Source organism: Desmodus rotundus, chromosome 12, assembly GCF_022682495.2.
Source record: "Desmodus rotundus isolate HL8 chromosome 12, HLdesRot8A.1, whole genome shotgun sequence".
Taxonomy (NCBI): Eukaryota; Metazoa; Chordata; class Mammalia; order Chiroptera; family Phyllostomidae; genus Desmodus; species Desmodus rotundus.
The window spans coordinates 76676571-76693346 of NC_071398.1; the positions used below are offsets into that span (position 1 = coordinate 76676571).

General features: G+C 38.7%; 2 protein-coding genes across 4 annotated transcripts in view; one reads left to right on the forward strand and one right to left on the reverse strand.

Moving 5' to 3' along the window:
• Positions 1-4301, reverse strand: part of POLR3C (RNA polymerase III subunit C) — a 15747-nt gene extending 11446 nt beyond the window's left edge. Inside the window, exons 1-4 of one of the 3 annotated variants that reach the window (XM_045181697.3) lie at positions 3418-4301; positions 1602-1768; positions 847-1102; positions 551-736 (exon numbers count right to left, since the gene is read on the reverse strand). In XM_045181697.3, the coding sequence (XP_045037632.1) occupies positions 551-736; positions 847-1102; positions 1602-1748 (589 nt within the window). In that variant the 5' untranslated portion in view covers positions 1749-1768; positions 3418-4301. The other 2 variants (XM_024574634.3, XM_024574617.3) reach the window with 2 other exon arrangements.
• Positions 3080-16776, forward strand: part of RNF115 (ring finger protein 115) — a 74298-nt gene continuing 60601 nt past the window's right edge. Inside the window, exon 1 of the mRNA XM_024574644.3 lies at positions 3080-3371. Within this exon, the coding sequence (XP_024430412.1) occupies positions 3270-3371 (102 nt within the window). The 5' untranslated portion in view covers positions 3080-3269. The remainder of the gene's footprint in view (positions 3372-16776) is intronic.

Sequence of the window (16776 nt, forward strand, 5' to 3'; positions counted from 1 at the left end):
TGCATGGTGCAGCCCCTGCCTAGCTCCCTAGCCTTATTCTCATGGCTCTTTCCTTTTTTTCAACATGCTTTAACTGATCTTCTTTCACTTTCTCAAATATTCTTATTTTTTCCTCATTACATAATATTCCTTTTGTCATAAATGCTTATCCTTTGTACCTCTTTATACCTTACCTCTCTGGTTGGCTCCTACTTCTGCTTTAAATTTTAGGTCAAATACCACTTTCTTAAAGAAGCATTTGTCTCAAATCCCCGGATAACTCTAGTCCTGTTACATACTTTCAAAACACCTCACACTTTTCCTTCATAGTGTTTATCACAGTTTGTTAGTTATATGCCTATGTGGTTATTTAATTAATGTAAGTCTCCTATATTATCCTTAAGCTCCATAAAGGCAAAGATAATAAAGGTTTTTCGTATCTTATACCACAGTATCCGGCACAGAGTAAATACTTGGTAACTGCTTGATTGATTTATTATTCATGTAACAATCACTGAGGAAGAATCCGCAATTAGGGCAAACCACAGTTACAGGGGTCAAAATTTCTTACCTATCAAGCTCAGTTTAGGAACCAGGTACATGTCCTTTTCATTGATGACAAGAGTGGGGGCAGGTGGCGGTGGCCCAGGGTCTGAATTCTCAGTGGCATGCACCAATGGGCAACGCTGCACAAAGTGTGTGTCTGCTAGTCGCACAAATGTGCTTGATACCTCAGTGTAGTCCATGGTCTTGCCATCTGTACAACAGGAGAAAAAAGGCAGGTGAGATGGCCTAAGATAGCTGAGGGTCTGCTCCTGCAACCAGCCAATTTATGCTTTTGCTAATAGCTATTGATACAGTACTGACCCTCCATAGTTTCTGTGAGCCGGTCTGCCACTTTCTTCACGAGAGCTGACATGGTCATTTTGCCATTCAACAGCAACTCCTCAACAATCAGCTCTCCAGTGTCATTGTACAGTGTTTTGGCAGTATAGATGTAACGGGGATACCTGAGCATTCGCAACACCTGGCTGCACTGGGCTTCATATTCCACCATACCACGTCTGTGCACTTGATATATCACCAGGTTATGTTGGATGAGGACACAAAGGGCTTTTTTTACCTAGATAAGACCCAAAAGAAAGAGAGAAAAGATCTGAAGACACAACTTATTATTGCTGGCAATTTTTGCCCAACAGTTTACTAAGCATCAGGAGATGGCTGGATAAGAATCTGTGTGCTACCTTCCTCCTTCCATTGGAAGAGCTAATAAGAATCACACATCAGTGGAAGAAATCAGGAAGATTCCTTGCTCATGATGCTCATATTTCCTTTGATCTTTATCTTTCAAAGTACAATTTACTTCCCCTCTATTATTCTCATTCCTTAAAGGTAGTACTGAAATTCATGGACTCATTATGAAAAATGAGGTATGGCAAAGGAAGAGCAAAGATTTGCCTAAGAAGCAACAATGAGCCAGGAACACTTTGAGAAGCAGAACCTTGGGGCCTACGTCTCATCCTTTCCCCACAAATAATACTGTTCTGATCCTAGAACAGTCTTTCAAAGGTAGGTGAAAGAAACTGATGAAAGTAAAAGCAACTTATATCATCCAAACATACCTGATCCAGTGATGTTCCTGTGTCATGGACAATTACTCTTATTGGCTGGCTGCCAGTTCTGATTAGGTAGACTCCAATTTTTTCCACGATCTCTCCAAAATGCTCTTGCAGCAACAAAGAACATAGTTTAATTTCTGCTTGAGTCATCGTACTAAGGAATCTCAGAGCTGTAATGGAATAAAAAAAAAAAACACAACTGTATACTGGGAAGTTTTTCTTTTATGTTGGGAGTAGAACTGCTAAGTATAAATTCATGTACTTGGTAGAGGGTGATTTGATATATACATCAAAAGCCTTAATATTTTGCATATCTTCAACTTAGTAATTTTGTTTTGGATACTCTGTTCTAAGGAAATAATAAAAAGATACCACTGTAGTTCTCCTTAAAATACTAACATACTGGAAACAACCTAATGTCTAACAGTAAGGAATTAATTCAATAAATTATGGTATACCCATACAATGAAATACTACTCCAACACTTAAAATTACGTATAATGTTTTAGCATAGAAAATTGTTCACTAAATAAAAGACGGCTACAAAGCAAAATGTAGAGGAAAATTAAGAAAAAATGTATGAATAAAAAAAGACTGGACTATACATTACACTTATTTTTATGAGATTGTGTGTGATTCTAATTTTCTTTAAAGATTGGGTGTAGATGGCTTTGCAAAGTCACAGACTTTCGATTCTCTACTTCATTTTTTGGAAGAATTAAGGCCACTTCACAGCCTATTGGGAGTGAACAGGCAGCGTCATTCCCAGTCCATAAAGGTAATGGCAAATCCGAAAAAAATTAATAGGTAAAAGGAAGCTTCGAAACAGGGTGTTTCAAACAGGAGGTAAGGTTTGATGTTTGCAGGACGGTTATCTAATTCTGAAAATTCTACTTCTTGATAAAGTAGATACAAACAGATCATACTACATAAGTACTTGCTTTTTTTGTATCATCACAAGTGCTACCAAATGTTAGTTTGTTCATTTATTTCTCCCAATTCCTCAGAAGCCAAGTCTTTGCCTCTCAGCTTCAGCATCCCATCCACACGTCTTTAGGGAAGCATCCCCTGACTCTGCCATTTTCGAAAAGGCCTTCCAAGGAGCTTGGTTCTAGCTCTTTGCTCCCTGCACGCAGGTTCCCAGTTGGGGACTGGGTTCATTGATCCAGAGGCAGGGCCGCCCTGTTCAGACAGCGTTTTCCACTAACCTCTGGGTCACTGCAATTTAACGCCGCCAAGTCCCCCCCCCACCAGCTCGCGCGGCTCCCTCTCGCCGCCGGGGTAGACGGGGAGCCTTCGGCCCTCCCTCGCAAGACAGACAATGAGGAGGACCCGGAAAAGAGAAACGTGTAGACCACTCTACCCCAGAATTTCGGTGGTTTCCGGGGACGCTCTTTCTTTCCTCTCGCTGGGAGGCTGGAGGACTGGCGAGGGACTGTTGGAGGAGCGGCAGGCGGACTTTCGGTTTCGTGCCTATTAGGTGCTGGGGGCAGGCTTTGGGGTCGCGATCTGCGCCGCCGCCTCTTTGGGCCAGGCCGACTCACGTGACTGACGGGGCTCCGGAGCGGCGGAGAGCACGGAGGAAGCGGCAGCGGCGGCACAGGCAGGAGGCAGTGGCCTGGCGAGGGACTGGCCGCCTGCCCTCTCGGACCGCCGCGGCGGAAGAGAAAAATGGCGGAGGCCTCGGCAGCCGGGACGGGCTCAGGCGCCGCCCTCGCGGCGCACAGGTTTTTCTGCCACTTTTGCAAGGGCGAAGTCAGCCCCAAACTACCGGTAAGAGCCCCGTCACCCCTGCACTCGGGCATCATGGATTCCTCACCTCTAAATCCCGGAATGGGTTTTAAGCTTCCCGTTCATCCCTGAAATCGGTTTCCCAAATACTGCTAACCACCGTTCTCTGGTCGCTGGCCCCAGACTCTGGGCCCCGGTCTCCTAACTCCCCGAACCCCCACCCCTCGGACGCTCCGCCTGCCCCCTTCCTTTTTTTTTTACGTTCCCCCTCCATCTTTTTTTCTTCCTTAGCAGGTTCTCCCCTGGAAACTCTCCCCTCAATTTTCTTTCACTCTTCTTCACCTTGGCTCCTTGTTACGATGACTCTCCACCCCACTACATTATTTCCTCTGTTGCTTCTCACCTTCCTTTATTTTTTTTTTCACTTTTCACCAGAACTGCCCTCTCTCCCTCTTCAGTGAACCAAAATAGCAGATTGATGATGGTCCCTGTTGGGTCGTCTCTAGGGAAGGAAGAGAGCACAGAAAGAGAGGGTGGAAGGTAACTGCCGCGGCGGGGGATTTTGTTACGAGTGGTTTTCCAGGGTTCTTGTGAAAGTGAAAACAGCAGTGTACTTATGACTTGCAGACTGCCTGCGTTCCCTACCACTATTGAAGGAAATGGTTTTAGGAAGAAGGCAGGACATACTGTTTCAAATTGTCATGCGGTCAGGGTCTTCAGCACTATCTCCCCTATCAGCCCCTCTTCCTCATTCTGTCTTTACCTAATGAAAAGATCCGGGACAAAATGTAACTGCATCCTCTGACATAAATTGGTTTTCACCAGTTTCTGCTAGACTGCTAACCCCTGGAGAAGGAGTGTTAATGGTTGTGAAGAGAGTGCTCCTGCAGCGTGCTAGCAAAACCCTGAGGCTGTTTGGGATTGGGTTATGGCTACTGCAGGGAGACCCAACCCGGAGAATATGAATCCTTTGGCCAACCATCTTTAGGATTAGTTATGATGGTTCTACTTAGCGGTATAAAGGTTCACTATTAAGACAGGGTGGCTACCAAAAACGTAACTATTCATAGTGTCTCAGATAGTGTCTATGAGAAGGCCTTACAAAGCATGACTGTATGTCTTATTTATCAGAAACAAAAATGGAGTCTGTGAATAAGCATCTAAAGGGCATTTTAACCATATCACCTAAAAGTTATGCTTTTTCAGGCTTTTATGGCATTTTCTTTCCTTTCTACTCACAGTCAATTTCATCTTATGAAACAAAAATTTTTAACTTAGATGGATGAAAATCTTTTTTAAAAGAAGGGGTTTATTAGGCCAATGCTGGCCAAAAAGAAGACCGGTCTTTGGACATGAAGTCTAAATCACCAGCGTGGTAGGAAAGACATGTCCCTTGTCTTGAGGTTTGCAAACATTATTTTTATTAAGAAGATGTAAGCCGGCTGAAAGTATTTATATTAACTATAGGCAAAGAGGTGGGAGAAGGTGAAGTGGAGCCAGCTCTGGGATAGGCACAAAATCCACAAAAAGATATGTCCCCCCCTGTGGATTGGCTGTGGGCCACAGTCTAGAAAACCCACATGTAAACAAGAAGCGGAGGCTCCTGGAGTGCCATGGTGCCTGGCTAGGATTATTGCGGAAATAGCCACCTGCATATTAATATGAAGTTCCAACAGGGAATGGAAGGAATGTGAGCAGTCTTTTGTGAGAGCTGGTCCACAGCTATTAACAGGCTAATTGTTCTGTCACTTTCTCTCACCCTCTGGCCTCTATAATTTTGATTTAGAACATCTCAGAATTTTCTTCTTGTCATTCTACATGTTACTTAGTTTTGCTTGCCTATTCATGCTCTTGTGCACTTTGTGCCATATTTTAATGCTGAGAAGAGCAGGTGCCTTGTGTTTTTATTTTGTTTTTGCTTTGTTTTCGCTTTGTTTTTTTCTGGTGGACATTAGAGCCTCCAGACCTCTCTTACCACAAAGAGGGAGTCTGGAATGTCCACATGTGGTTGAATGTGATGCCTTGTTGAACATTGTGGCCTTAGCTCTTCTGATCTTTCCCCCACTGCCAACACCCTTGGAAGGTAAAGCTCTTTTTAAATTATAGTTGACATACAATATTATATTAGTTTCAGGTGTACAACATAGTGATCTGATATCTGTATACCTTTCAAAGTGATCACCACAAAAAATCCAGTATCCATCTGCTACTGTTGTTAGCTCTTCTGGTCCTTTAAGTTGGTCACTTAAGTGTTTTTAGGGTAAGAAAACAGTCTTAACTAGTTGTGGAATAGTCTTCCACAACTTACACCTTTTCTTTTTATTTACTACCTGAAGTCCTCACTGCATAGAGCAAAGGAATAATTTGAAAGATGTTAGATATTTTTCTAAGCCTTAATTTGATGCCTGGAGGCATCACATAATGTGTGATGCCCGATTTGTAAATTTAAGTCTAACACAAATATGACAGAATACTTATACATACATACAAGGTTCTCTGCTGGATGCCCTGAAGGCAGTACCTGGGAATATGGCCTCACAATTTTGTTGGAAAGATGAGACAGACATGGAAAAGTTAATGTAAGGTGAATGAAGATGGATAACATGTGCTTTAGAATTCAGAGAAAGGGAGATATGGTGGCTTTGGCGAGGTAAGGGAAAGAGTGAGAGATGGGTTTTAAATTGAGTTCTGCAGGACAGGTAGAATTCAGGTTGAGGAGAATAGCATAGATTGAGGTAGGAAAGGAAGAGTGATTTGAGGAAGAAAGGAGAAACATTTAGAAAATTGTTATGCATTTTTTTTTAGGAAAAGGTGCAGTGAGGTCAACAGTAGTTTTTATTCCTAGATAAGCCATTGAGTTTCTGGCTTGTTTCATGGCCATTTCTGTATCCTTAACCCAGACTGTCATCTTGAAAATGTTGGTTGTAAGAATGACCAACATTTGATTGTGACCAACAGTAAGTGGCTGGTTTAGTACAAGTCTGTCTCTGGTACTGAAAAATCAATTCAAACACTGGTAACTCAGTATGATTATTATATATATAGAACAACATTGAAAAGTTTTTATCTGGTCCTCTCATAAAAGGATAAAAATTTTCATTTAGAAAGAAGACATTATGAAATTTGGGGAAACCATGAAGGGAATTGTAAAATGAAAATAACAGTAGTGCTGTTATCTGTTAGGTTTCAAAAGAGTGTCTGTTTTACAAGTGAATATTGGTTTAGAAATTGTCTGTATTTAAGAGTGTTTTCGTATTTACAATGAAAATAATTTCAGTAAAATTTAGTGGGTACTAAACTTGGACTTTAAAATAAGAGGCTTTGATTATGTGGTCTGAAACACCAGGGTTTAAATTTTATGTATGATTGAGTAAATGTGTATGTTTTGGCCATCAGATGATACAAAAAATTAAATGAAAATAATTTTATTTTCAAAACACGAGAAGCTTCTACCTCACTTAACTATCCTATTGAGAGACAATGTGAAGTCAAAACTGATGGAGTTACTATGTTACATTGAGGGCTAAGTGGATAGTACCACAGAGGTACTATTTGATTATCTAGCATTGATCTGGTTCTGTATAGTAGTTGCTTATTAAATATTTCTTGAATGAATAAGTTTTATAATGAGTTCTATACCCAATAACTATTTGAAAAGTAGTGGCTTTAGTGTTGTGAGATCTAAAGGCTTCAGTGGTACAAAACGTAGGGGCTACCACATGAAGTTTGAACATACAGTGTCAGTAAATGTGTTCCCTTGAAGGATCTAGAAATAAGAAATGTGTATTTGTATGGGTAGAAGGCTCATTCTAGTCTTAATTCTACTGATAGACATGTATATACTGGGGAAATCTGTGGGACTTTTTCAGTATGGGGAAGAATAAAATCTTAAACTTACTGCAGATGAAATTTCTTGTATTTTGGGGGGAAGTACTGATTGGGTACTGACACTCCATGTTTCTTTATGTTTAGTTGGCTTTTTATGACCTTATGTTCAGGGAGAGGTCAAAGACAGCCATCTTAGAAGAGGAAAGGTGTGGACTGCTGCTTATTCTCTATAGTCAAGTTACAAGGGGTATAAAAATAATAAGCCTGTGGATGCTCAGTTTTTCTTCAGCTCTCCACAGCTTAGTAATGAGCAATAAAGGAGATAGTGTTGAGCAGTTGGTTCTCAGCCGAGGGCAGTTTTGCTCTACAGGAGATACTCAGCAATGTCTGTAGACCTTTTTCATTGTCAAATTGGGAGGAAGGTAGAGGGTTGATTCAGCCATAGTATGTACAGTCAGGGATACTGCTAAACATGCTACAGTTCACTGGACAGCCCCCAACATCAAAGAATTGTTGGGTGGAAAATACCAGGAGTGCTAAGGTTGAGGAACCCTGGTGTAGAAGGTTGAAGTGGGGATAGTCATTGCTGTCTTAAGTCAGTGTTGCTTAAGGTTTAGTTCTGATATGATTTTGATTTCTAATTTTGGGATCCTGATGAGAATTTTCAGTAAACTAATGAGAGCATGTAATTTTTGCCAAAGCCCTGATGGGAGGGATTGTTTAGAATAGTGGTTAATGGCTGCTATTCCATTTATAGCAGTGACTGTTGGGGTCACTTTATCTCCTTGTGGTTACTGAGACAGGAGGAATTGGATCACTCCTCTCAAGTTACACATTGTAGGACAGCTTCTGAAAGAAAAGTATCCAGATTTTTTTGTCAGTTGGGAATTGAGGTGGTAACATGTATGTAATATGCAGGAAATTGTAGTTTGAAAATAAAGTGAAAAGCAGACAACATGCCTAACTTGTAGTTTTCCTACAGCTCAGCTTAGCATGAATCAAGTTTTACTTGCTGTGTTTCTCTTAATACCTCTTAGACATTTAATGAGCCCAGGAGATTTTGTGGTTAAACTTTTAGTTCCTCAGAACTGTTGGTGGAGAGGGTGAATTAAAGTTATCAATCCTGTCCCTGGCTGGCTTGTGAACCAAAGGGGTGCCGGTTCAATTCCCAGTCAGGGCGCATGCTTGGGTTGTGGGCCAGGTTCCCAAGTAGGGGGCCATGGTGAGAGGCAACTGCGCATTGATGTTTCTATCCCTCTCTCTCCTTCCTTTCTCTCTCTAAAAATAAATAAATAAACTCTTAAAAATTTAAAAAATAAAAGGCAACATTGTATTTTTTAAAAAGTTATCTGTCCGTGCTTTAATACTAATTCTTCATGTGACTGGCGCCAAGTCATCTGACTCGGTTTATTGTGGTATGTCCTACTGTAAAATGATACTGAGGTGCCCTTATTGGAACATTGAATGATGGGCATTAAGAGAAATGGACCTATGTCATCTCTGATTGAAAGGTAGTGTAGAAGTGAGCAATCCTTATTTGTAGAGAAATAGGGCCTTTACCATAATTGAAACATTTGAGATAGTTCTTACAGTTTTACATGCAGAAGTTTAGGTTAGATTGTGAAAGATTTTTTAAGTTCAGTTGTTAGCAGTTCAGAGTTCCTTAAAGGTGCCCAGAGGAATGTATGTCAGATAGTTGGCTCTGGTGATTTTTAAACTAGGCACTCTTTTCTTCTATGTTACATAGGTTTTCTAGCCCCATTTCCCCAAATAGGCAGTTTTGTTTTTCTTGAAAAATCTGTCAAAATAGGTAATGTCTCTCCCTGATAATTTCAACTAGTGTTCAGGGAAGTTCTTCATAGACAAGGTATCTTTACCTCCTTGCTGCTCACTTAGATTTGAATAGATATTAAACCTAGAGGACCATTTTCTAGAAGACATTTCATTATATTTACTTTTAACCATGCTTAGAATTTACTTTCTCGAAAGAAAAAAAAAATCCCATAGTTACATGCCATTTCCTGCCTTTCTCTGTGTTAAACTGATACCTGCATGCATCCTACAGTGATGCTGATCTCCTATCCTGGAGGTTCTTAAACCTATCCAACCCAGTTCCCTATTTTTGTAATAACTATCTTCAAATAGTTCCTCTAAAGAAAGGAAATTCGTAGGCAATACAACTTTCTTACACATACGGTTTTTGAAAAATTATCTAGCTGTAAATAAAGAATAGAAAAAATAATTCATGACAAAATAACATACATTGCAATCTGCAAATACTTGGGTGTCCATAAAGGGAAGATATCTACATTGTTGTAGATACCGGCACCAAGCACAGACATAACAGCTACCTGAGTAGATTGCTGTAAGGCTATTTGCAACATAAATACCATGATAGGCAAACCACCAGAATGCTGAATAATTCTTGGTAAAGGTACAAGTAAAGTATTGGGTCGGCCAAAAAGTTCATTTTCTTTTTCCATAAAATAAGACAGATTTGTCATTTTCACCAATAACTTTACTGATTTGGATATTTTGAGTATGTTGGCTATCTCCCACGTGGTAGAACTTTGATTGTTCTCAATGTCTTGATTGATTTGATCTCTATCAACTGCAACTGGTCTACCTGACCTTGGAGCATTGTCCAGTGAGAAATCTCCAGCACAAAACTTCGTAAACCACTTTTGACTCATTCAATCAGTCACAGCACCTTCTCCATACATTGCATAAATCTATTTTTGCATTTCAGTTGCATTTTTACCTTTCTTGAAATAAAGCATAATATGCCAAAGATATTGCTTGTTTTCTTCCATCTTCAATATTAAAATGGCTACACAAAAATTCACCAATTTTGGTAAGTTTCTTTTTAAATGCATGCTATTATGGCAGCTGTCACAATAAAGTAACAAAATTGTTTCAAATGAAGTTAAAGACAAGTGCTACTAGAGCCATCTTACAAAAATGGAGCTTTTAGGTCAGCCCAATATAATTTTCTCTCACTTTATTCAGTAGTTGTTTTTCTGGACATTTAGTGCATATTAAAATTATGCAGAAGGTCTTGGGGTTTAACTGTCCATGTGAAGTTTAATAATAGAGACATTTCATTGTGCTAGAGTTTCCTATGCTTTCCTGGCTTCTATGCATTAAATGTCATTAGCATTATTTTTATTTTTTATTTTTATTTTTAGAGAGAGGGGGAGGGAGGGAGAAAGAGAGGGAGAGAAACATGGATTTGTGAGAGAAACCTTGGATTGGTTGCCTCCTGCGTGCCCCCAACTGGGGACCTGGCCTTAACATTAAAGTAATAGGCACTGCCTAGGCATGTGCCCTGACCAGGAATTGAACTGTCAGCCTTTTGGTTTGTAGGCCAGCACTCAGTCCACTAAACCACACCAGCCAGGGCTTTTTTATTTTATTTATTTTTTTAATAGCATTCTTAACAGCCTTGACACCATAACTCTTCAATAAGAGTTTTGTATTGTATACAAAAGAAAATTGTATTGTTCTCATTGTAAATGCCTTCTAGTCTTACAGGAAAACATTTCCCCATTTTATTAGTCACTTTTAATTTCTCTTATTATTCACTTCTTTAGCACATATTGAAAGATTCAGTTTATGTCCTTTTACTTGGTTTACTTTTCCTTTAGATAATTTTTCCTTTATGCCTTTAAATTTCTCACTTCCTCGCTGTTCTTGCTACTTCCTTTTTCCATGAGAGTTTAGAACAGTGCCTGGTGCATAATATCCATTCAATAAGTATTTGTTGAATGAAGAAATTGTATTTGTAGGCTTTTTCTTCTTTCCACTTTCTGCTTTTGTACATGTTGAAAATCATGGTGAGGGGTACTAATATTCGTAAAACAAAAAATAAAAGGTTGGCTCACAGCAGTGGTCTGATGGACTGCAGGGTTGGAGTCTCTTGTTTTTGTATATGGCTTTGTTTTTATTATATATTTGATAGCTTGTAAGCAGAGGAGCTTCCCATAGTTACCTCCTCTCCAGATTTACAGCTGATTGGCTTTTTAAGTAAGATTATTTCAGTAATCATTTGTAACAATTTGTTGAATGGAATTTAGCTGCTTCTAGCAAATCTGCTGTAATTTTAAGTGGTAGTCTGAGGTACTTTATTCTCAGACTAATATATAAAGCTCTTGGTTCCCTGATTGTAATTTATGGTGTCAGTTACTAGGTTCTGATCTTGTCATATGTTCACTGGTGAATGTTTAGAGGTATTAATGTTTGTAGTTAAGGATAAGTTAGGTTGAGGAATGGGAATTTTGTACCTTGAACTTGTTTGTTTGAAAAAAAAATTATACTTTGATTGCCTATGTAGTATGAAACTATAATCATACACTCATTGAATGCTTTTTGTTTAATATGTAAAAGGAAAATTCAGCAAGTTAGCTTTCATTGCTAGTTTTATTAATTTTCTTATTTTAGATAAGAAAGTGGTTGAAAGAATTATATAATTGAGAATCATGAGTGTTTGAATTTACTCATCAGTAAAATTATTGGTTTGTTATTCTGTGTCAAGTGTAGTTGCTGACTCAATGAGGGAGAGGCTTGTTTTAATATTATACTAGTATTGTGTTGTAATACGCAATATTAGATGAAGAGATTTAGTGTTCCCAAGGTTTTTAATTGGGATAGCAGTATAACAGTCTGTCTTATCCTTTAACACAAGTGCTATAAATAATTTCAGAGGTATGCCTATTTCTGGAATTCCTGAGTGAAATTGAGTCTGGGTATTTTCTTTGAACACATATATTCTGTGTTTGTGAAGTGTATAGGACTTTGAAATTTGTTTATGCTTGATAACAACATTAAAGTAATAGGCACTGCCCTGGCTAGTGTGGCTCAGTTGGTTGGAGTGTCCTGTAACTGAAGCGTTGAGGGTTTGATTCCCCATCAGGGCACATGCCTAGGTTGCAGGTTTGATCCCTGGTCCAGGTGCGTACTGGGAGGCAACTGGATTGATGCTTCCCTCTCCCATGGATGTTTCTCTCCCTCCCATGGATCTTTCTCTCCCTTCCTTTCTCCCTTCCTCTGTCTAAGAGTAACGAAAAAGTGTCATTGGGTGAGGATAAAAATAAATAAGTAAATTAAAAGTAAAACAAGAGACACTAGATCATGCAGTAATATCAGTAGTCTATTTTCACTCATTCAATAATTGTCGGTGCCTACTATATTCCAGGAGCTGTTCTAGTACTTGGGCTGTGTTCAGGAAGAAGAGATTCATAAATGTTGGGGAAAATGAGTAGTGGAATTAGGATTTAAATATTTTCTGCTCCTTTTGACTTTGTGTTTAAACATTAAAATAAGGTAGCGATCTCAAGATTAGAGCAAATGCCTCTTTGCCCATTCTAGGTCTGAGCTATGTTTAAAAATGGTAGGAAAGGGCTTTCAGAATAAACAAACTGACTGCAAGCTGTGGAACTAATCATAAGCCCTTTCTTATAGGTGCTTTATTTTATTTTAGTAATTATATATGAATGTCATAGCACTGTTATAGCACTATGGGGAACAAGTTTTACTTTAATTTTTAAACAAATTATTGAATCATTCAAGGATCTCAATTTTCCTTTTATGTAAAATTAGTTGTGTTTGTTACCATCTATGGTTTAGTGCTTTGAGCTTTTTGGTATTTTTGGATTTTGTGTAAGGGAATTCTGTTCTGTAGTTCACTGAATTATCCTTACTGGGATTTAAATTTAACTTTTGATATGAATCTCCTTCATGAGTTATAAACTTAATTTTCTTGTTTTACTATATAATGAACAGTCTTGAGAAAATTAGGATTGAGGACATCATATTGCAAAGCAATACCTTCTTAATGCTGGTTATGTTGATGGAATAAATTAAAACCTCATTTCTGGGAAGACTTGGGATTCAGTGGCCGGTAAATTTGGCTTGTAATAATTTTCTTTTCAGGACTATTTTACAAATATCTCTCTTTGTTTCTTTTACAGTTCTATTCTGTTAACTATTACTCTTTGTAATGGTCAGTGGCTACTTTAATTAATTCAGTTTGTATATTACCTTTCCTGACCTGACTGTTCCTGAAATGAATTAGATCATACTTTTAAAGTTCTCTTATCTCATTGACAGAGAGCTATTCTAGAATCCCAAGTATGATATGGTATATATCAGAGGCTCTGGAATTGTTCTGTGGGCACATGGTAGAAAGGACAGCACTAAATTATTTAAAATTCTGTTAATTAATTTAATCTAATCTAAAGGCCAGTTCTTTATTCCTTTTTAAACTGATACTGTAACATGAAATGATGCTGCTAGGTGGTGATTTTTAAAAAGTATTTCTTACTTGGCAAAATAAAGTTGAAAATCTGATGTGGGTTCCTAATTTTTTAATTTTAAAACTGAACTACTTTGTGGAATCTAAAAGTCTGGAAATCAGTGTTCTCCTGTTATGACCCAGAATAGCATATAATGGTTCTAAAAAAATCAGTCAGTAAAGCAGCATGCTTAATACTATGTTTATTCCAGCTTTTCCCAGATTGATTGATTGATTGATTTTCTGAACAGCTCACTGATTCATAAAAATCTTGTGGAACATGGCTTGAGAAATGCTCCACGTTCAAATTGCTCAGAAGAATTTATTAGAATCTAGAATTTGTTGAAACCTTATGTTCCAGGCACTTTTTTAAAATAAGCATTTTTAAAAGTGATTTTATTTATTTATTTCTAGAGAGAGGGAAAGGGAAGGAGAAAGAGAGCGAGAGAAACATCAATGTGTGGTTGCCTCTCCGCATGTCTCCTACCTGGGAACCTGGCCCACACCCCAGTCATGTGCCCTGACTGGGAACCGAACTGGCGACCCTTTGGATCACAAGCCAGCACTCAGTCCACTGAGCCACACCAGCCAGGTCTCTAGGCACTTTTTCATTGATGAAGTGACTTGCCCAATATTACATAGCTGGTTTGTTACTCTCTATTTCCAGTCCAGTTTTGTTTAACTTCAGGTTTATTGCTTTTAACCACATAGGCTATTCTGAAGCGTTAGGCAGTTCTTATTTAGTGGCTAAGGATTTAAGATTAGGACATTCACAGAAGTTTGTTTTATGTTCCTTTACTTCCCTAAGTGTGATTTTTACCAGAATATTCACTTTATGTGTAATTTCATTGACTTTTAACCTCAGGTTATTTATCTTTCCCCACTCACCAGCACAGTGCTTGGATTGTAGAGCTTAAAATATACATACTTGCTGAATGAATGCATGTTGTCAGTTTGTGAGAAGATTCTATCAGACTAAGCTGAAGGTAAGATGATACAATTTTCCTCCAGACTGTGGTGGTATACATCAGAGTGTGAAACAAAGAACTTTCGCAACTGAAAGTTTTTCTTAAAGAAGAGTTTTATTGAGCCAAAATGCCAGCCAAAAAAGAAGACTGGGCCTGGGGCATGAAGTCTAAACCACCAGCATGTGGCCAGGTGGAAAACATTAGCATGTTTGCTGCATAAAAAAGAAGCAGAGGCTCCTGGTATTCTGTGGCACCTGTTTATTCCCTCTTTTGGATTATCTTGGAAATAGCCACCTGGAAGTTAATAATGGCGTTCCAACAGGCATGAATATGAGCAATCTTTTGTTAGCTGGTTTTCTGTTATTAACAGGATGACTGTTCTATTCCTTTGTCCCACTCTCTGTTTACTTTAATTTATTTTGGAACATTGCAGAATTTCTTGTCAAGAGCTAAAGACAAGTGTCTTGGATCATTTACCATTTTTTTTAATCCTCACCTGAGGATATATTTGATTTGAGAGAGAGAAAGAGAGGGAGGGAGGGAGGATGTGGGGAGAGAGAGGGAGGGAAGGAAGGAAGGAAGGAAGGAACGAACGAATGAACATCATTTGGTTGCTTCTGGTACATTCCCCAACCGGGAATCCATCCTGCAACCTAGGTATGAATATGTGCCCTGCCTGGGAATTGAGCACGCAACTTTTTCTACGGGATGTTGCTACAACCAACTGAACCACCCAGCCAGGTCAATTACTTACTATTTTATGTCTGTGCCCTTCTTGCTACCTTTACTGTGAGCAGTCAAAGAACACTGACTAAAACTTTCCTGGCTATATTATGTTGTATGAGGTTAACTTTTCCTTTGGTAATTCTTGTAGTTTAGTCTTTGTTTTTCTTAGGAAAATTGGCTTCTTGTCCATGTATTTGATCAAGCTTATATCAAGTAATGCTTTGTCCTGTGACCTCATTTTCTGCTTTGCCACACAATGAGCCAAAGAAGGTCGGTTGATTATACACTCTTGTTTGGACTCCCTGATAATGTCACTGTTCAGTCATGGCCTAGAATGAACGAACAAAATAATGAAGGTTGTGAATATTACTATTTTTAGGGAGTGAGACCATAAATATCAAGGCATTTAGGGCTTGAAACTGAATCACAGCTCTTCAAAGAGTCTTTTAAATTGTATAGGTATCTTTATATATTAAAACTGTGGCCTGATGTTTTCTTTCTTTTTTTCTTTCATTTGGCCTTTTATTTTTACTTTTTTCCTTTGACTCAAGCTGGCCTCACTAGCACCATGACTCACCTACCTCGCTTTCTTTGCTTAATCATTAAGTCCTCAGGACAAGGAGGTTTTGGTCAGCATCCAGTAGTCTTTTTTAAAAAATGTGTATTTTATTGTTTATGCTATTACAGTTATCCCAAGTTTTTTCCTACTGTCCCCCTCCATCGAGCCCACCCTGCTGACTCAGGCAATCCCCACTCTGTTGTCCATGTTCACGGGTCCTGCATATATGTTCTTTGGCTCTTCCCTATTCTGTAATTTACATCCCCGTGAGTATTCTGTAACTACCAATTTGTACTAATTAATCCCTTCATCTTTTTCACTCATATCCCCATCCCCCTCCAATCTGGAACCATCAAAACATTCTTTGTATCTGTGATTCTGTTTCTGTTCTTCCTGTTTATTTATTTTGTTTTTTAGTTTCAGTTATTGATAGATATTTGTTGCCATTTCCTTCATATTTTTGATCTTCTTAAAGAAGACCCTTTAACATTTCATATAATACTGGTTTGCTGATGATGAACTCCTTTAGCTTTTTCGTGTTTGGAAAGCTCTTTATCAGCCCTTTGATTCTAAATGATAGCTTTCCTGGGTAGAGCAATCTTGGGTGTAGGTCCCTGCTTTTCATGACTTTGAATATTTCTTGCCAATCCCTGCTAGCCTGCAAAGTTTCTTTTGAGAAATCAGATGACAGTCTAATGGGAATTCCCCTGTAGGTAACTGCTTTTCTCTTGCTGTTTTTAACATTCAATCTTGTTTTTAACATTTGGCACTCTAATTACGAAGTGTCTTGGTGTGGCACTCTTTGTATCCATCTTGTTTGGGACTCTGTGCTTCCTGGACTTGCTTGTCTATTTTCTTCACCAAGTTAGGGATGTTTTCTTTCATTATTTTTTCAAATAGTTTTCCAATTTCTTGCTCTTTCTCTTCTCCTTCTGGCACCCCTCTGATGTGAATGTTGGTGTGCTTGAAGTTGTCCCACAGGCTGCTTACACTATCCTCATTTTTTTTGGATTCTCTTTTCTTTTTGCTGTTCTGATGGGTTGTTTTTTGGTTTCTTATGTTCCAAATCTCTGA